Source organism: Mixophyes fleayi, chromosome 2, assembly GCF_038048845.1.
Source record: "Mixophyes fleayi isolate aMixFle1 chromosome 2, aMixFle1.hap1, whole genome shotgun sequence".
NCBI lineage: Eukaryota > Metazoa > Chordata > Amphibia > Anura > Limnodynastidae > Mixophyes > Mixophyes fleayi.
This window is the reverse complement of record NC_134403.1, coordinates 12,364,650-12,381,392: the sequence shown is the minus strand read 5'-3', so window position 1 is coordinate 12,381,392 and position 16,743 is coordinate 12,364,650. Positions and strand designations below refer to the sequence as shown.

General features: G+C 40.4%; 1 protein-coding gene across 1 annotated transcript; it reads left to right on the top strand.

The window, feature by feature from the left end:
* Nucleotides 1–15,491: 15,491 nt before the first annotated feature.
* On the top strand, nucleotides 15,492–16,403 carry LOC142139762 (odorant receptor 131-2-like). The gene has a single exon (XM_075197632.1). The coding sequence runs from the start codon at nucleotides 15,492–15,494 to the stop codon at nucleotides 16,401–16,403; it is 912 nt and encodes a 303-aa protein (XP_075053733.1).
* The last annotated feature ends 340 nt before the right edge of the window (nucleotides 16,404–16,743 follow it).

Below are 16,743 nucleotides of genomic sequence, written 5' to 3'. Positions count from 1 at the left end.
TACCACCCATATGGTGTTATGTCCCGCAGAGAGTGGTAGATCGACTATAAAGTCCATTTACAAGTGTGTCCAAGGTTTTGCAAGGATGGGCAATGGAACCAATTGGCCTACAGGACGACTCCTGGGGACTTTATTCCTATATAAAATACTTCTACTAACATACAAGGCCAACAACACAACTGCACCAACATACATCTTATCACTTGTCTCAAAATATCTCCAAACTCTGCATCTCTGTTCTTCACAAACTCTGCGTCTGTCATCCACAATCATTACCTGTTCCCCCTTCTGATTACAGGATTTTTCTCAGACTGCGCCCACTTTGTGGAATTCCCTCTCTTACAAAACAATACTTTTCACAAGTTCACTAAGCACTTTCAACCTTTGCGATGTGGCTTGACCAATATGCAATTTGAAATATTTAAGTTCATGTATCAAACCCATTGTAAAATTATCAAATTCCTTTCTCTTGTATTTCTACTACATTTTACATACCGCCACTTCTAAATGCCCACTTTGACCACTGATCAAAAGCCTCTTGTCCTATAGATTGTAAGCTTGTAATCAGGGCCCACTTACCACTCTGACTGTCTGTAATACTATCTCTCATTTTATTACTGTGTTGTTCCCAATTGTAAAGTGCTGCACGTTATGCTGACACTATATAAATAAAAGCTAATAATAATAATACTATTATTATTATTATTATTATTATTATTATTATTAGTTCAAATTCTATAGCCAAGAAAAGGTAATGTGTCCAGATATATGAGTGTGATCCTAGGCCTGGACCTGTGCTCTGAGTCTGGTTGGGCAATTGGGTGGGGATGGATGTGGACACCTCTCTTAACTTGAATTAAGACCTCTCTATATTGTGGGGATATATTTTAGGTTAATAGATTTTTTTCAAATATAAAAAAACTATTTTCCACCCTGCCTATAAGAAACCTCACGCCATTCTATTGTTGGGAATCAGGACACAGATAAGCCTCCTCCTAAATGGTGCATCACTTTGGGAACATGTTACGGCCCCTGGTGGTGTTTCTAGCACTTCTAAAGCACTAGTTCACCCGCTGCACCCTCCTCACCCCTAAATACACCCCTGTATTGTCACACAAACACATGGCAGGTGTGTGCTGCACCCATTCATCCTGCTTTGCTGTGCCAGTGAAAGGGACATACATACCAATGTTTTGGCAGTCAGGACACAAGTCCTGACTGGTGGAATTATGGGACAGTCCATTACAATCTGGATTGTCCTTCCAGAATAGCAACAGTTTAAAGGCATACTATAAAATGTATTTTATGCAGAGATTTCTTGTTGCCAATTGTATTAAAAATATGAAGAATTTGAATTATACCATCACAACTACAAAACAAATATTCAAGAAGTAACTTCATCATCAACACTTCATCAACATTTATTTATATAGCGCCAACAGATTCCGTAGTGCTTAATTTGAAAGAGTAAGCAAAAATTTATTTTGCTATGGTATATTTATTTCATAAAATGTTCAGCAGATGCTTAATTAGATGTAATAGATCAGATTATTCACAATTACAAATTGTGAAGTCTTTCATGGGGAAAATTGTGACATTTGGGAAAGCTGCTAAAGATGATATAGAGTGAGGTAAAAGGCTGAAATCAACGTCACCGGGGAACCACATGCTGCTGCATTGATACAGATCCCAAGTGAGTCAATGAAACAGCTAAAAAATAGAAGTCATCAGAGAAATATAAGCAGATAAATAGCACGCAGAGGTGAGGGATACATGTACAGGATCTACACAGACAGCCCACAACGCCAGGTGACAGCTGCATTGTACACTGTGAGTATGACGATTATTTAAATAACTTCTTTTGGCCTGTAACATATTACATCGCCTCTGATTTGACGACGTTTCATAAGCTAAACATAAGTGCAGAATATTACTTACCTGAGGTCAAGTGATCCACCTGCTCCAGCGAGATCCCCAGATGTCTGTCATGGTGGGTTGGGTACGGTTTTTCCATTGCAAAAAATCCGACACCCTCTTGACCTACAAATAAAAAATGAAAGTGTTAAAAAGGGATGTAAATAATATTAATAGACTGACCTTTAAACCGACTGTGCAGATCACCGATGGAGCAGTATGCGATCGCAAGAGATTTCGAATTGATGATGATGATGATGATGAATAGCTGTCTGGCACTACACTTTACTGTCATTGCGACTTCTATTAATCTGAATTTAAAGCAGCAATGTCAGGTTAAATGTTTAAACACTTAACCTGCGGGGGCCTGACATTGCCGCTTTAAATTCAGATTAACACTAAACAGTGGTGCCGGACAGCTCTTCATTCGAAATCACTTGCAGTCAACATACTGCTCCATCGGTGATCTGCACAGTTGGTTTAAAGGTAAGTCTATTAATATTTACATCGCTTTTTAACACTCTTGTTTTTTTATTTGTAGGTCAAGTGGGTGTCGCATTTGTGGTAATCGTAGTAAAGATTACCACCGGTCATGGTCAGGTTTGGCTGAGCTCATTCCTGCCTGTATGAAGAAATACTGTCCCAGCAGTAGTAAGGGAAGTCTATCTGATACCTGCCATGGTCCAGGGATGAACTCTTGCTGTGCATAGAGAACACACTGCAGGCAGTTACCTTTTATGTAATCGTGTGGAAGATGAACTATATTACCTCACCTTTCCTTCAATATGTGAGAAAATATCTGTTCAACTCTGAAAACAAACATAGAAATAAAAGAAAATTGATCCTGTGGGGGACTCTAATGGATAAACATTTGTCAAGGATAAATAATCTTTATTAGATTCTGTTAAACACAACCTTATTATATTATTCATTAAAAGAACTTCTACTAGCGAAATATTAAAAAGTGCATATGGTGTCATTATTGAGCAGATTCGCGGCTGGACAATTATTATGATTGTCTATTTTACTTGTTGTACTCTTTTCTCTTTGGATTTCCACCATATGCACTTTTTAATATTTCGCTAGTAGAAGTTCTTTTAATGAATAATATAACAAAGTTGTATTTAACAGAATTTAATAAAGATTACTTATCCTTGACAAATGTTTATCTATTAGAGTGCCCCACAGGATCAATCTTCTTTTCTTTCTATGTTTGTACTATATGAATCTAATTGATTGGGTGCATCCTTCCTTGAGATATGTAATCATTACCATTAAAGTTATATTGTGATGCGCATTTGAAAGGAAGTATAGTGGACTACCTGGTGCGGTGTCTCTATCCTCTGTAAAACAACTCTGAAAACAGTCTAATAAGTTGCTCACTACAAATTGTTCTTTTAGGAAATTCCATCTTACATTTCAAATCACTGACTTAAATCTATAAATAAACCAACTGGTTAGCAGCAACATATGGTAAAGAAGACTTTTAATTCCTTCTTTACTTACAAACCTATTGACAATCAAAAGAAACATGATTCATTACACTGTATTTTGAGGCTATTAGTACATATTGCAGAGCGCTGCCCAGTTTGAGAGCGAAGATCACAGAATCTTCTGCACAGAAAAATAAGTGGTTGTAGAACTATTGTGGTCATTATAAACATACTGATTTAGTCCCTTTCACTTACATATTTCCCTGTTAGTGTTGGGGAATATTTAGGATACTCCACCCACACTTTAATAATTCTCTGTGCACTGCGGTTCATTGAAATTTCTAAAGTTATTATTTTACTCTGTGGTTTTATGTTTTAGTGACAGTGGTTCCCAAACTTTTGCAGTTTGTTGCTCCCTTAGAGTCTCCATAATTTTTTCAAGGCACCCCTCCAAAATAATTATCGAGCAGTTCCGTTTTATAAGCAGTCAAAAAAACGTAATAAGTATTTAGGTCTGGACAGAGATACTTATTTAGTTGTTTGCAAAAATAATACACATAAATTCAAGGGAAAGAATATTTATGTATATATTTTGTTTTTCAATTATATTTCTGTCAAAGAATAATTTACAGCTAACTCACACTGTGTCCCTTCTGCATCTCCACATACTGTGCCCCTCTGCATCCACCCTCTCTGTGTCCCTCTACATCCACACACTCTGTGCCCCTCTGCATCCACACACTTTGTGCCCCTCTGCATCCACACACTCTGTGCCCCCTTTGCATCACCACACACTGTGCTCCCTGTATCCACACACTCTGTGCCCCTCTGCATCCACACACTCTGTGCCTCCTGCATACACACACTCTGTGCCCCTCTGCATCACCACATACTGTGCTCCTTGCATCCACACACTCTGTGCCCCCTGTGCATCACCACACACTATGCCCCTCTGCATCACCACACACAGTGCCCCCTGCATCCACACACTCTGTGCCTCTCTGCATCCACACACTCTGTGCCTCCTGCATCCACACACTCTGTGCCCCTCTGCATCACCACATACTGTGCTCCTTGCATCCACACACTCTGTGCCCCCTGTGCATCACCACACACTATGCCCCTCTGCATCAACACACTCTGTGCCTCCTGCATCCACACACTCTGTGCCCCTCTGCATCCACACACTCTGTGCCACCTGCATCCACCCACTCTATGCCCCTCTGCATCACCACACACTGTGCTCCCTGCATCCACACACTCTGTGCCCCTCTGCATCCACACACTCTGTGCCATCTGCATCCACACACTCTGTGCCTCCTGCATCCACACACTCTGTGCCCCTCTGCATCCACACACTCTGTGCCCTCTGCATCTACACACTCTGTGCCCCTCTGCATCCGCGTTCTGCCCCCTCTGCATCTGCGCTCTGCCGCCTCTGCATGCTTTGTGCCCCCTCTGCATCCGCGCTGTGTCCCCTTGTTCTGCCCCCTCTGCATCCTTTCTGCCCCCTCTGTATGCCGCCGTGGACAGGAAGAAAGAGAAAAAAAAAAAAAAAGAAAAAAACTTACCAATCCAGCATCCTCTCTCCTGCCGCTTCTCACTGAATGTGTCGGGCATTATGACGTCACGCCCGGCATTCAGTGAGAAGCGAGGAGGGAGGATGCTGGGTCCTGGGTGCCGCCGGATTGGTAGGTTTTTCTTTTTTTTCTTCTTCTTCCTGGCCACGGCACCCCTGTGACAGCGCCGCGGCACCCCTGGGAGCTGCTGCGCACAGTTTGGGAACCTAAGTTTTAGTGTATTCTTCGCAAAGGTTTTCTCGCAAATTATACAATAAATGTTTTCAAAAAAGTAAAAAACAACAAACAAACACTATAAGCTGTGGTCACATATAATAGTGATGAGACCAGTCTACCGTCCTCTATGGATGTCACCTGCAAACACAGATCACCGTACTCTCCAACATAACCAAAGTATTTTAAATAAATCATATTTTAATTAGAGATGAGCGCACTCGGATTTATTGAATCCGAGCCCACCCGAACGTTGCCGATCCAAGTCGGATCCGAGACAGATCCGGGTATTGGCGCCAAATTCAAATCTGAAACTGAGGCTCTGACTCATAATCCCGTTGTCGGATCTGGCGATACTCGGATCCTATAAATTCCCCGCTAGTCGCCGCCATCTTCACTCGGGCATTGATCAGGGTAGAGGGAGGGTGTGTTAGGTGGTCCTCTGTCCTGGTAGATCTCGTGCTGTGCTGTTTAGTTCTGTGCTGTGCTGTTTAGTTCTGTGCTGTGCTGTGCTGTGTTCTGCAGTATCAGTCCAGTGGTGCTGTGTGCTGTGCTCTGTCCTTCTGAGGTCAGTGGTGCTGCTGGGTCCTGTGCTGTGTCCTGTTCAGTCCAGTGGTGCTGTGTCCTGTGCTCTGTGCTTCTAAGGGCATAGTTATTTCCCCAATATTCCCCTGTGTTTAAAAAAATAAAAAAAAGTTATTTAAAAAAATACCAAAAACTAATTTAATTTTTTTTAATTACCACAAAATTTGCACAACCAATCCTGCAGTATAAGCCCATTGGTACTGCAATATTACCAAGTTCACACATTCAGCAGTAAAAGTCCAGTGGTACTGCAATATTACAAAGTTCACACATTCTGCAGTATCAGTCCAGTGGTGCTGTGTACTGTGCTCTGTCCTGCTGAGTTCCGTAGGGCTGCTGGGTCCTGTGCCGTGTCCTGTTCAGTCCAGTGGTGCTGTGTCCTGTGCTCTGTGCTTCTAAGGGCATAGTTATTTCCCCATTATTCCCAAGTTTTTAAAAAATAAAAAAAAAGTAAAAAAAAATTAAAAATTAAAAATTAAAAAAAAAAATATAATTATAACCAAATTTGCAAAACCAATCCAGCAGTATAAGTCCATTGGTACTGCAATATTACAAAGTTCACACATTCAGCAGTAAAAGTCCAGTGGTTCTGCAATATTACAAAGTTCACACATTCTGCAGTATCAGTCCAGTGGTGCTGTGTCCTGTGCTCTGTCCTGCTGAGTTCAGTAGTGCTGCTGGGTCCTGTTCAGTCCAGTGGTGCTGTGTCCTGTGCTCTGTGCTTCTAAGGGCATAGTTATTTCCCCATTATTCCCAAGTTTTTAAAAAATAAAAAAAAAGTTAAAAAAAAAAAATAAAAAAAAAAAATAATTATAACCAAATTTGCAAAGCCAATCCAGCAGTATATAAGCCCATTGGTACTGCAATATTACCAAGTTCACACATTCAGCAGTAAAAGTCCAGTGGTACTGCTATTACAAAGTTCACTGATTCAGCAGTATAAGTCCAGTGCTACTCTCCTGTGCCGCATATAATTTTTAAAGGCTTTGGCGAGTGTGTGTGGCTTAGGGGTACGCTCTCTTGTGCTACATATAATGGAAATCCAAAATTTGGAGGATAAAGTAGGGAAAAATCAAGACCCACTTCATCCTAATGCTGAAGCTGCTGCCACTAGTCATGACATAGACGATGAAATGCCATCAATGTCGTTTGGCAAGCCCGATGCCCAATCTCCTAGTACAGGGCATGTAAAATCCAAAAAGCCCAAGTTCTCAAAAAATAGCAAAAAGAGAAACTTAAAATCATCTGAGGAGAAACGTAAAGTTGGCAATATGCCATTTACGACACGTAGTGGCAAGGAACGGCTTAGGCCCTGGCCCGTGTTCATGACTAGTGGTCCAGCTTCACCCAAGGATCTAAGCCCTCCTCCCCCCCCCCTACAAAAAATTTAAGAGAGTTATGCTGTCAGCAACAACAACAAAACAGCAAAGAACTCTGCCTTCTTAACAGATGACATCACAAATCCCCAAGGCGAGTCCAAGGGTGTTGTTGGTTGTGAACCCTGACCTTCCCATCACTGTACGGGAAGAGGTGACTCCATCCAGCATTTGCAGCACGCCCTCTGCATTTGCTGGAAGGATCACCCACAGTCCAGTTACAGATTTGGCTAATGAAGGTGTGAATGTTGTACACTGGGAGGAGGATATTGATGTAGCTGGCGCTGAGGAGGATGTTGATGATTATGATGCAGACAGATACCAAATTGCCTTTCTCAATTTCTATTTATATTCTAGATTATATAACGGCTGAAAAGTTTCCTGTTTTACTCCTAGTGGAGAGGGGATCTGATGCAGACAGATACCAAACTGCCTTTGTCCATTTCTTTGTATATTTGAATTTCTAGTTCTACAGTCTATGCAGGCTGCTTTATTTATATTCAACTACAAGTGTAGGGCAGGGGGGGGGGGCATAGATAGCCACCAAAGTAACGTGGTCCATTTAATTTCACTTTCTAGCTCAACAGTCTGTGCAGCCTGCTTTTTTTATCTTCAAAGTATTTATATTTACAAGCCTTGCAATCTAAATTAACTAGAGGTAGTGACGTGGTAGAACTCCAAAAGGCAGTTTGGAAGCCCCTGTACAAACTGGCTCTATTTTTTAACTGAGTTGTCCCCCCTCCAGTGTGTACTCGGAAAGAGTTTTTAGTGCAGCGGGAAACCTGGTCAGTGAGCGGCGAAGGAGGTTGCTTCCTCACAACGTTGAAAAAATGATGTTTATAAAAATGAATAATCAATTCCTCAATGAAGTACAGCACTGCCCTCCAGACAGTACAGAGGGACTGTGGTTGTGGAGTTCAGTGGGGACGAATTGATAATGTGTGAGGAGGAGGAAGTACACACTGTAGGGAGAGAGGAATCAGAGGTTGAGGATGAGGACGACATCTTTCCTCAGTAGAGCCTGTTTAGTTTGTACAGGGAGAGATGAATTGTTTTATTGGTGTGGGGGCCCAAACAAACCAATCATTTCAGCCACAGTTGTTTGGTAGGCCCTGTCGCTGAAATGATTGGTTTGTTAAAGTGTGCATGTCCTATTTCAACAACATAAGGGTGGGTGGGAGGGCCCAAGGAGAATTCCATCTTGCAACTTTTTTTTTGGCATTATGTGACCATTCAACAGTCATTTGCCATGTTCAAAAAGTAAAAGAAAATGCCAACAAATTCAATAAATTAAATCAAAAGTTAAATGCCCTGTCATTATTTAAAACAAGAGGTTTTGACGTGCTAGAATTAGTGTAGTGTTAAGATGTTATAAACACTACACTTGGAAATTGGAGAAGGTATTGTGGCCCCGGTATCAAATTGGGTACCGGGGCCACCCCACTACGCAGTCCAGATACTTGTTTTTTGGAATTCAGACCAGTGGAGGGTGTATTTATTTTATTGTGGCCCCGGTATCAAATTGGGTACCGGGGCCACCCCACTACGCAGTCCAGATACTTGTTTGGTGGAATTCAGACCAGTTGAGGGTGTATTTATTTTATTGTGGCCCCCGGTATCAAAATGGGTACCGGGGCCACCCCACTACGCAGTCCAGATACTTGTTTGGTGGAATTCAGACCAGTTGAGGGTGTATTTATTTTATTGTGGCCCCGGTATCAAATTGGATACCGGGGCCACCCCACTACGCAGTCCAGATACTTGTTTGGTGGAATTCAGACCAGTTGAGGGTGTATTTATTTTATTGTGGCCCCGGTATCAAATTGGGTACCGGGGCCACCCCACTACGCAGTCCAGATACTTGTTTGGTGGAATTCAGACCAGTTGAGGGTGTATTTATTTTATTGTGGCCCCGGTATCAAATTGGGTACCGGGGCCACCCCACTACGCAGTCCAGATACTTGTTTGGTGGAATTCAGACCAGTTGAGGGTTTTATTATTATATTGTGGGGACCACTCTATCTATACCACACTACAACTCTATACCACTCTATTTAATACTTTAATTCTATTTAATACTTTAATTCTATTACTAATTCTCATAAAGAGGAACTCTCGCTTCTATTTAATACTTTAATTCTATTAGTAGTTACCATAAAGAGGAACAAAATAAACCAATTTTACCAAAAGTATAATATGACTTAGACTTACAAACACTACACTTGAAAGATGGTGCCTTTAAATGAAAAAGTCAGTCTTCATTGCACGACTATGTGCAACAGGGACAGTTTTTTGGTTTACAAAGTCAACCAATAACACTTCGACCCTGTCAGTCTTTAACATACTTGATGGGATCTCAATGACGAATGGTCTGTACCTTGTTTGGAGGAGGTATTGTGGCCCCGGTACCAAATTGGGTACCGGGGCCACTCCACTATGCAGTCCAGATAGAGGTGTATCAGATATTAAACAACGTTGACTGTTGCTGCAAAAATTTTAAATAATATTGTGGGGAACACTACACTACGCAGTCCATAAACTTTTTCGGTGGAATTCAGACCTGTGTAGGGTTTTTTAATAATATTGTGGTGACCCACTCCTCTACGCAGTCCAGGTACATTTATTGGTGCGAATCATACAAGTTGATGGTTTTCTTGTTATATATATTGTGGTGACCCACTCCTCTACGCAGTCCAGGTACATTTATTGGTGCGAATCATACAAGTTCAGGGTTTTTAATATATATTGTGGTGACCCACTCCTCTACGCAGTCCAAGTACATTTATTGGTGCGAATCATACAAGTTCAGGGTTTTTAATATATATTGTGGTGACCCACTCCTCTACGCAGTCCAGGTACATTTATTGGTGCGAATCATACAAGTTCAGGGTTTTTAATATATATTGTGGTGACCCACTCCTCTACGCAGTCCAAGTACATTTATTGGTGCGAATCATACAAGTTCAGGGTTTTTAATATATATTGTGGTGACCCACTCCTCTACGCAGTCCAGGTACATTTATTGGTGCGAATCATACAAGTTGATGGTTTTCTTGTTATATATATTGTGGTGACCCACTCCTCTACGCAGTCCAGGTACATTTATTGGTGCGAATCATACAAGTTCAGGGTTTTTAATATATATTGTGGTGACCCACTCCTCTACGCAGTCCAGGTACATTTATTGGTGCGAATCATACAAGTTCAGGGTTTTTAATATATATTGTGGTGACCCACTCCTCTACGCAGTCCAGGTACATTTATTGGTGCGAATCATACAAGTTGATGGTTTTCTTGTTATATATATTGTGGTGACCCACTCCTCTACGCAGTCCAGGTACATTTATTGGTGCGAATCATACAAGTTCAGGGTTTTTAATATATATTGTGGTGACCCACTCCTCTACGCAGTCCAAGTACATTTATTGGTGCGAATCATACAAGTTCAGGGTTTTTAATATATATTGTGGTGACCCACTCCTCTACGCAGTCCAGGTACATTTATTGGTGCGAATCATACAAGTTCAGGGTTTTTAATATATATTGTGGTGACCCACTCCTCTACGCAGTCCAGGTACATTTATTGGTGCGAATCATACAAGTTGATGGTTTTCTTGTTATATATATTGTGGTGACCCACTCCTCTACGCAGTCCAGGTACATTTATTGGTGCGAATCATACAAGTTCAGGGTTTTTAATATATATTGTGGTGACCCACTCCTCTACGCAGTCCAGGTACATTTATTGGTGCGAATCATACAAGTTCAGGGTTTTTAATATATATTGTGGTGACCCACTCCTCTACGCAGTCCAGGTACATTTATTGGTGCGAATCATACAAGTTGATGGTTTTCTTGTTATATATATTATGGTGACCCACTCCTCTACGCAGTCCAGGTACATTTATTGCTGCGAATCATACAAGTTCAGGGTTTTTAATATATATTGTGGTGACCCACTCCTCTACGCAGTCCAGGTACATTTATTGGTGCGAATCATACAAGTTCAGGGTTTTTAATATATATTGTGGTGACCCACTCCTCTACGCAGTCCAGGTACATTTATTGGTGCGAATCATACAAGTTGATGGTTTTCTTGTTATATATATTGTGGTGACCCACTCCTCTACGCAGTCCAGGTACATTTATTGCTGCGAATCATACAAGTTGGTGGTTTTCTTATTATATATATTGTGGTGACCCACTCTTCTACGCAGTCCAGAAAGATACCTCGTTGCAACGTTTTGGACTAATAACTATATTTTGAGGTGTTCAGAATACACTGTAAATTAGTGGAAATGCTTGTTATTGAATGTTATTGAGGTTAATAATAGCGTAGGAGTGAAAATAAGCCCAAAAACTTGCTTTTTAAACTTTTTATGTTTTTTTCAAAAAAAAATCCGAATCCAAAACCTTAAATCCGAACCGAGACCTTTCGTCAAGTGTTTTGTGAGACAAATCCGAACCCCAAAAATAATGAAAATCCGGATCCAAAACACAAAACACGAGACCTCAAAAGTCGCCGGTGCACATCACTAGTTTTAATAAATATTATCTTTTATAGAGTAAAGTTTAAAGACAGCATGAATAACTCAATTAATAATACTATGACGTTTGTAATTCATGTAGAATAAGAGCAGGTACTGAGAATTACAGTAATAACAGAACAGGGGAATTGTACTGTGCACTAGTCCATACGTACCAAATAAAAACAGATACAAAGATTTCAACCCAGCACACACAAGTGGTTATTTATTAGCAGATACCCTATAATAATTTAAAATGTGCCTGACTCCTACATTTTTTGGCTCACTCTAAGAATCTAAAATATTGGCTGGAGCCCGCTTTATGACGTATGATATATGAGGTTTAAAAAGAAGACAACTAATTAATTTAAATTTCTAATAAAAGTACAATTAAATCTCTTCTTGTGCTATGTCCTCAGTACAGCTAATTTCCACCACAGCTTTTCAGTCTTAAGTTTTACCACTTTTGCCTGTGACGTAAACAGGATTTTGTATCTTCAAGATTCATCATCGGATTGGTGGATGATCTGTGTTACTGCTACACCCGCACTACTCCTGCTTCTTGTGGACACTGCATTACAGGTGAGCTCTATCTGTGTTCTGAGCACTGGTTGATGTTTTCTGTTACTTTGGAACTTCATAAACATTTAAGTCATATTTCTAAGTAAAATATTATTTTTATTCCTTTGAGTTTAGCCACATCCCCTCTAACAATAGCCTTGTCTGCTCCAGTGGTATGGGTGGGGATACAAGTAGTGTTGCAAAGGGCTCAGCATTTAAAAAATCTGTCCCTGTTTTAAAATGGCTGTTTCCTTCTAACTAACATTGCTGTTGTACATAGAGTAACTCTACTGCCACATTGCCTCCTGAGCTGTTACACTTTATTGCCCTAAAACTTCCTTTCCATTACGAGACTTTCCTCTCATCATTGTACTCAAAATTGCTAAACTCTAAAGCTCTTCCTCTTGTTCTGTATTTACTTTTGGGCACCTGAGACAACCTCCCAGCTTGTGGTGCATCAGAGATATCACAATTGTCCAATCACAGATATTTATATCTTCCAAGACAAGCAGCAGCATAACATGTAACGAGTGGAGTCCAGGCTTAGGTGTTCATCAGATAATTTCAAAGGTCTTTTAACCCACCTCTACAGACAAGCTTATAATATTCCTCAACCACCCTCTTAATCTCACTAGATTACCCTATTACCACCCATTACCCGTTACACAATTTCACACAAGACAACTACCCCTTGACCAACATTGTTGGGGTGGGATCATTTAGCTTACGAACCACTTTTACCTTTGCAGTCTGGCTGGACCGAAATTCAAAATGTAGACCTCATGTATTAAACTCCCATTGTCCCATAGATTGTAAGCTTGCGAGCAGCCTTCTCACCTCTTTGTCTGTTTTACCCAGTTTGTTTATTAGTTTACTGTATCTGTCCCCAATTGTAAAGCGCTACGGAATATGTTGGCGCTATATTAATAAATGATGATTATGATAATAACTTCATAATATTTCTAGTATATATTTGCAGCAATATCCATTCCTATACAAAGTGCAAAAAGCATCAAAAATTACTTATATATGTCTCATATAAATCAAAAGTGTACTTCATTCCTTTAAAGACCTTCCCTCTCTTGCATCATAATATACCTCAGTATAAATGTACTCCCTTATCTCCTTTTTATGATTAAAGGGCAAGTACAGAGAGGATTGACAAAACATCTTGTGTTGCATTCTGTCCATAATTTATCACATTAATAGAGAAACTCAACACAAAGCTACATTATATTATTTAGAGCATGTGGGACAGCTGTGTTAAATAAAGCACTGTACCTCCCTCCCCCACTGCTGTCTCCGGGGGCATCCTGGCTCCTCTTCACCACTATCAGCATGTCAATGGGAAGATGCTGTGTTTACCATCATCATCATCAACATTTATTTATATAGTGCCAGCAGATTCCGTGCAACTTTACAGTTGGGAACAAAAACAGTAATAAAACAATGCTGGAAATACATATAGAGAGGTAAGAGGTCGCTGCCCACAAGTTTACAATCTAAGGAACAATGGGAGTTTGATACACAAGGGTAAGTGCTACATCATATTGCATATTGGTCTAGCTAGAATGCATAGGTAAAAATTACTGAATGGGCTGTTTGATCCAGTCACACAGGAATGTTGGTAACAGGGTTGTTGTCTTGTGTTAGCTGTGTAGAGGGGGGTTATAGGGTAACCTAGGGAGGGTAAGAGGGTGGTTGAGGAATATTATAAGCTTGCCTGAAGAAGTGGTTTTTCAGAGAATGTTTTAAGGTTTTCTAGACCAGAGGAAATTCCAGAAAGGGAAGGAGGGAATCCCACAAAATGGGTGCAGCCCAAAAAAAGTCCTGCAACCTGGAATGGGAGCATGTGATGAGAGTGGATGAGAGACTATGCATAGTAACCCAACAAAAATTAAACTCACCAATTACAGGGCAGGGGACTTAAAATTTTCTTTGCTTTTTTACACAGCTGCCCACCTGCGATATATATAACAAAATATGTTGCTCTTTTATTTTTATATCTATTTAATGTGATTTCTTTTCTCTGCATGCCACTATAGCTACAAGTATATCATATTCATTTTTATATTTTTTGTTTTTAGGCAGCACGGTGGCACGGTTGCTAGCATTGCAGACTCATGACTTTGATTATGACCTGGGCCCTATTTGTGTGGAGCTTGTATGTTCTTCCCTGTATTTGTTTGCTTTCCTCCCACACTCCAAATACATTCTGGCTAAAGTAACCCTAGTGTGTGGTACGGAACATAGATTGTAATATCCACTGGGGCAGGGACTGATGTTAATGATTAGCTATTCTTTAAAACTGCTTTGTAATATGTAGGTGGTATATAAACTAACTGTTAAGAAATAATATTAAGCTCTTTTGGGCAGTTTAAATAATTTACTTTATGAAACTTGAATTCACATGTATTTTTAAATTTTAACGTCAATCTTATTGGAAATGATAGAAACAATTCAACTCACCGTAGCTCAGAATCTGCTGACTAATTTCCTGGTTCTGTTATTAGAATCACAGGCAGATCACTCATAGGGGATTTTATCAGAAGTGGAAACGTTGTTTAAGTTTGGTTGACTCAGGATTATAACTGTAAATAAAATAATAGGTTCAGTGAAAATGGAACTTGTGGAAGTATTTCAGTGAAAAAATGTTCAGTGCAAAGTACACGTTGGTATTATTATACATTGATGCCTTTTGTCACTTTTGCTGAATTCACAAATGCTGCATTTCGTAGTCTTCCAGTCATCTTATAAAAATTTTACAATACTTCTCTGCAGCACTAAGGGTTAACCATTTTGTGTTAAACTTCAACATTGCAGCAACAAAGTAAAACTTTCAGTAGTGATGGCTTCACGGGCGGGCTGGCAAATTTCAGCACGTGGGGCGCACAGGCGGCCGCATCGCGTGTCATGTGATGCGGCCGCCTTTGTGCCGCTGGTGACATTCAAGTAATATTGCATCCAGGGTGGGGGGGGGGTGCGGCCCAAACAGCGGTTAGACTGAGCGGCCCTGGGAGGGGGGACGAAGCCCCCCTGCCCCCCGGGTCAGCCCCTGACAAAGCCTATTGCAATGAATATGAAAGGGAGGAGAAGGAAAGAGCCAAGACTGTTATCATTTCAAATTTATACTCAGACATGTTAGTTGAAATTTATAGATAGTTTAAGTACAACTTTATGATACGCTTATTTGTCCAAGAGAAGGCAGCAAGTTTATGAGATCCGCCCTTTTAAATAATTTAAGTTTATTTTTTTCTTTTAGTACTATCAACAGAGAAGAAAAGGCGATTTGGACTCAAACTAATGGTTAACTCTACCCAGCTCGACAGCAACGTGACTGTATACATCAATAAGACCTCACAAAGGGTGACTTTATTCATACTGATGCTCCCCTTGTTCAGCATCTTCTTGTACTTCATGGCTGTTATACTGAAAGCCTTCTTCACAGTTCCTCATGTCCGAGAGAACCCTCGCTATATACTGTTTATCCACATGCTTGTTAATGATCTAGCATTTCTAGCTATATCATTTTTTCTCTTTACCTCATCTGTGTACTATTTGTACATGCCTTTATCAGTCTGCTATACAATTGTCAGCTTCTCCACCTGTGCATTTAGGATTACTCCTTACAATTTGGCGGTCATGTCTTTGGAACGCTACGCAGCCATTTGCCACCCACTTAGACATGCACAGCTGTGCACAGCACAGAGATCTAGTGCTGCCATTGCAATCATGTGGACAGTGGGGCTCATTCCACAGCTTGCAGATTTTATTGCATTTTGCTTTTTTGTAGAAAAACGTGTCTTTTCAGTCAATATCATCTGTTATTGGGGACATTTAATTGTGAATGAAATACAAGTAGTCATAAAAACACTAACCATCATAATTAGCTTTGCCATCGTTGGACTGATAATTGCTTGCACATACCTGAAAGTTATGTTGGTCGCTCTGAGGATTGGTTCTGGGACATCTGCTTTTAAGGCTGGAAAAACTGTCTTGCTCCACGCGTTTCAGCTCATCTTATGTATGTTGTCTCTCACTTCTTCATATACTGACACATATTTAACACCATATTTTCTCTATATGCCAATACTTAATTTCTTCCTGTTTATGTGTCTTCCCAGAGTTATCAGTCCATTAATTTATGGGATTAGAGATGAAGTACTTGGTAAACATATGACAAATGTGTGCTCATCAGTGAGATTTCTGAAATGAAATTGAGTAAATTGGGAAGATATGTTATATAGCTGTGAAATATATATTATTATTCATTTATTTATAAGGCGCCACAGATTCCGTAGCACCGTATATAGAGGCAAGTAACAAAATAGAAGAGGTAATACAGATAAATAGCACAGATGAGTGTGAGTAATGCTGTGGGGCTCACATGAATTGCAGCAAAATACATGAAAGGACGTACAAGGGAGTCAGACAGCGGACAGACATGGGACAATAGCTAGGAGGACCTTGCCTGCAAGAGCTTACAATCTAGAGGAAGGGGTGGTAAGAGACAATAGAGCCAACTGGAAGAAAAAGGTATGGCAGGTAAAGAAAG

Coding starts and splice junctions, on each gene's coding strand:
- LOC142139762 (XM_075197632.1), top strand. CDS start 15,492: ATGGTTAACTCTACCCAGCTCGACAGCAACGTGACTGTATACATCAAT.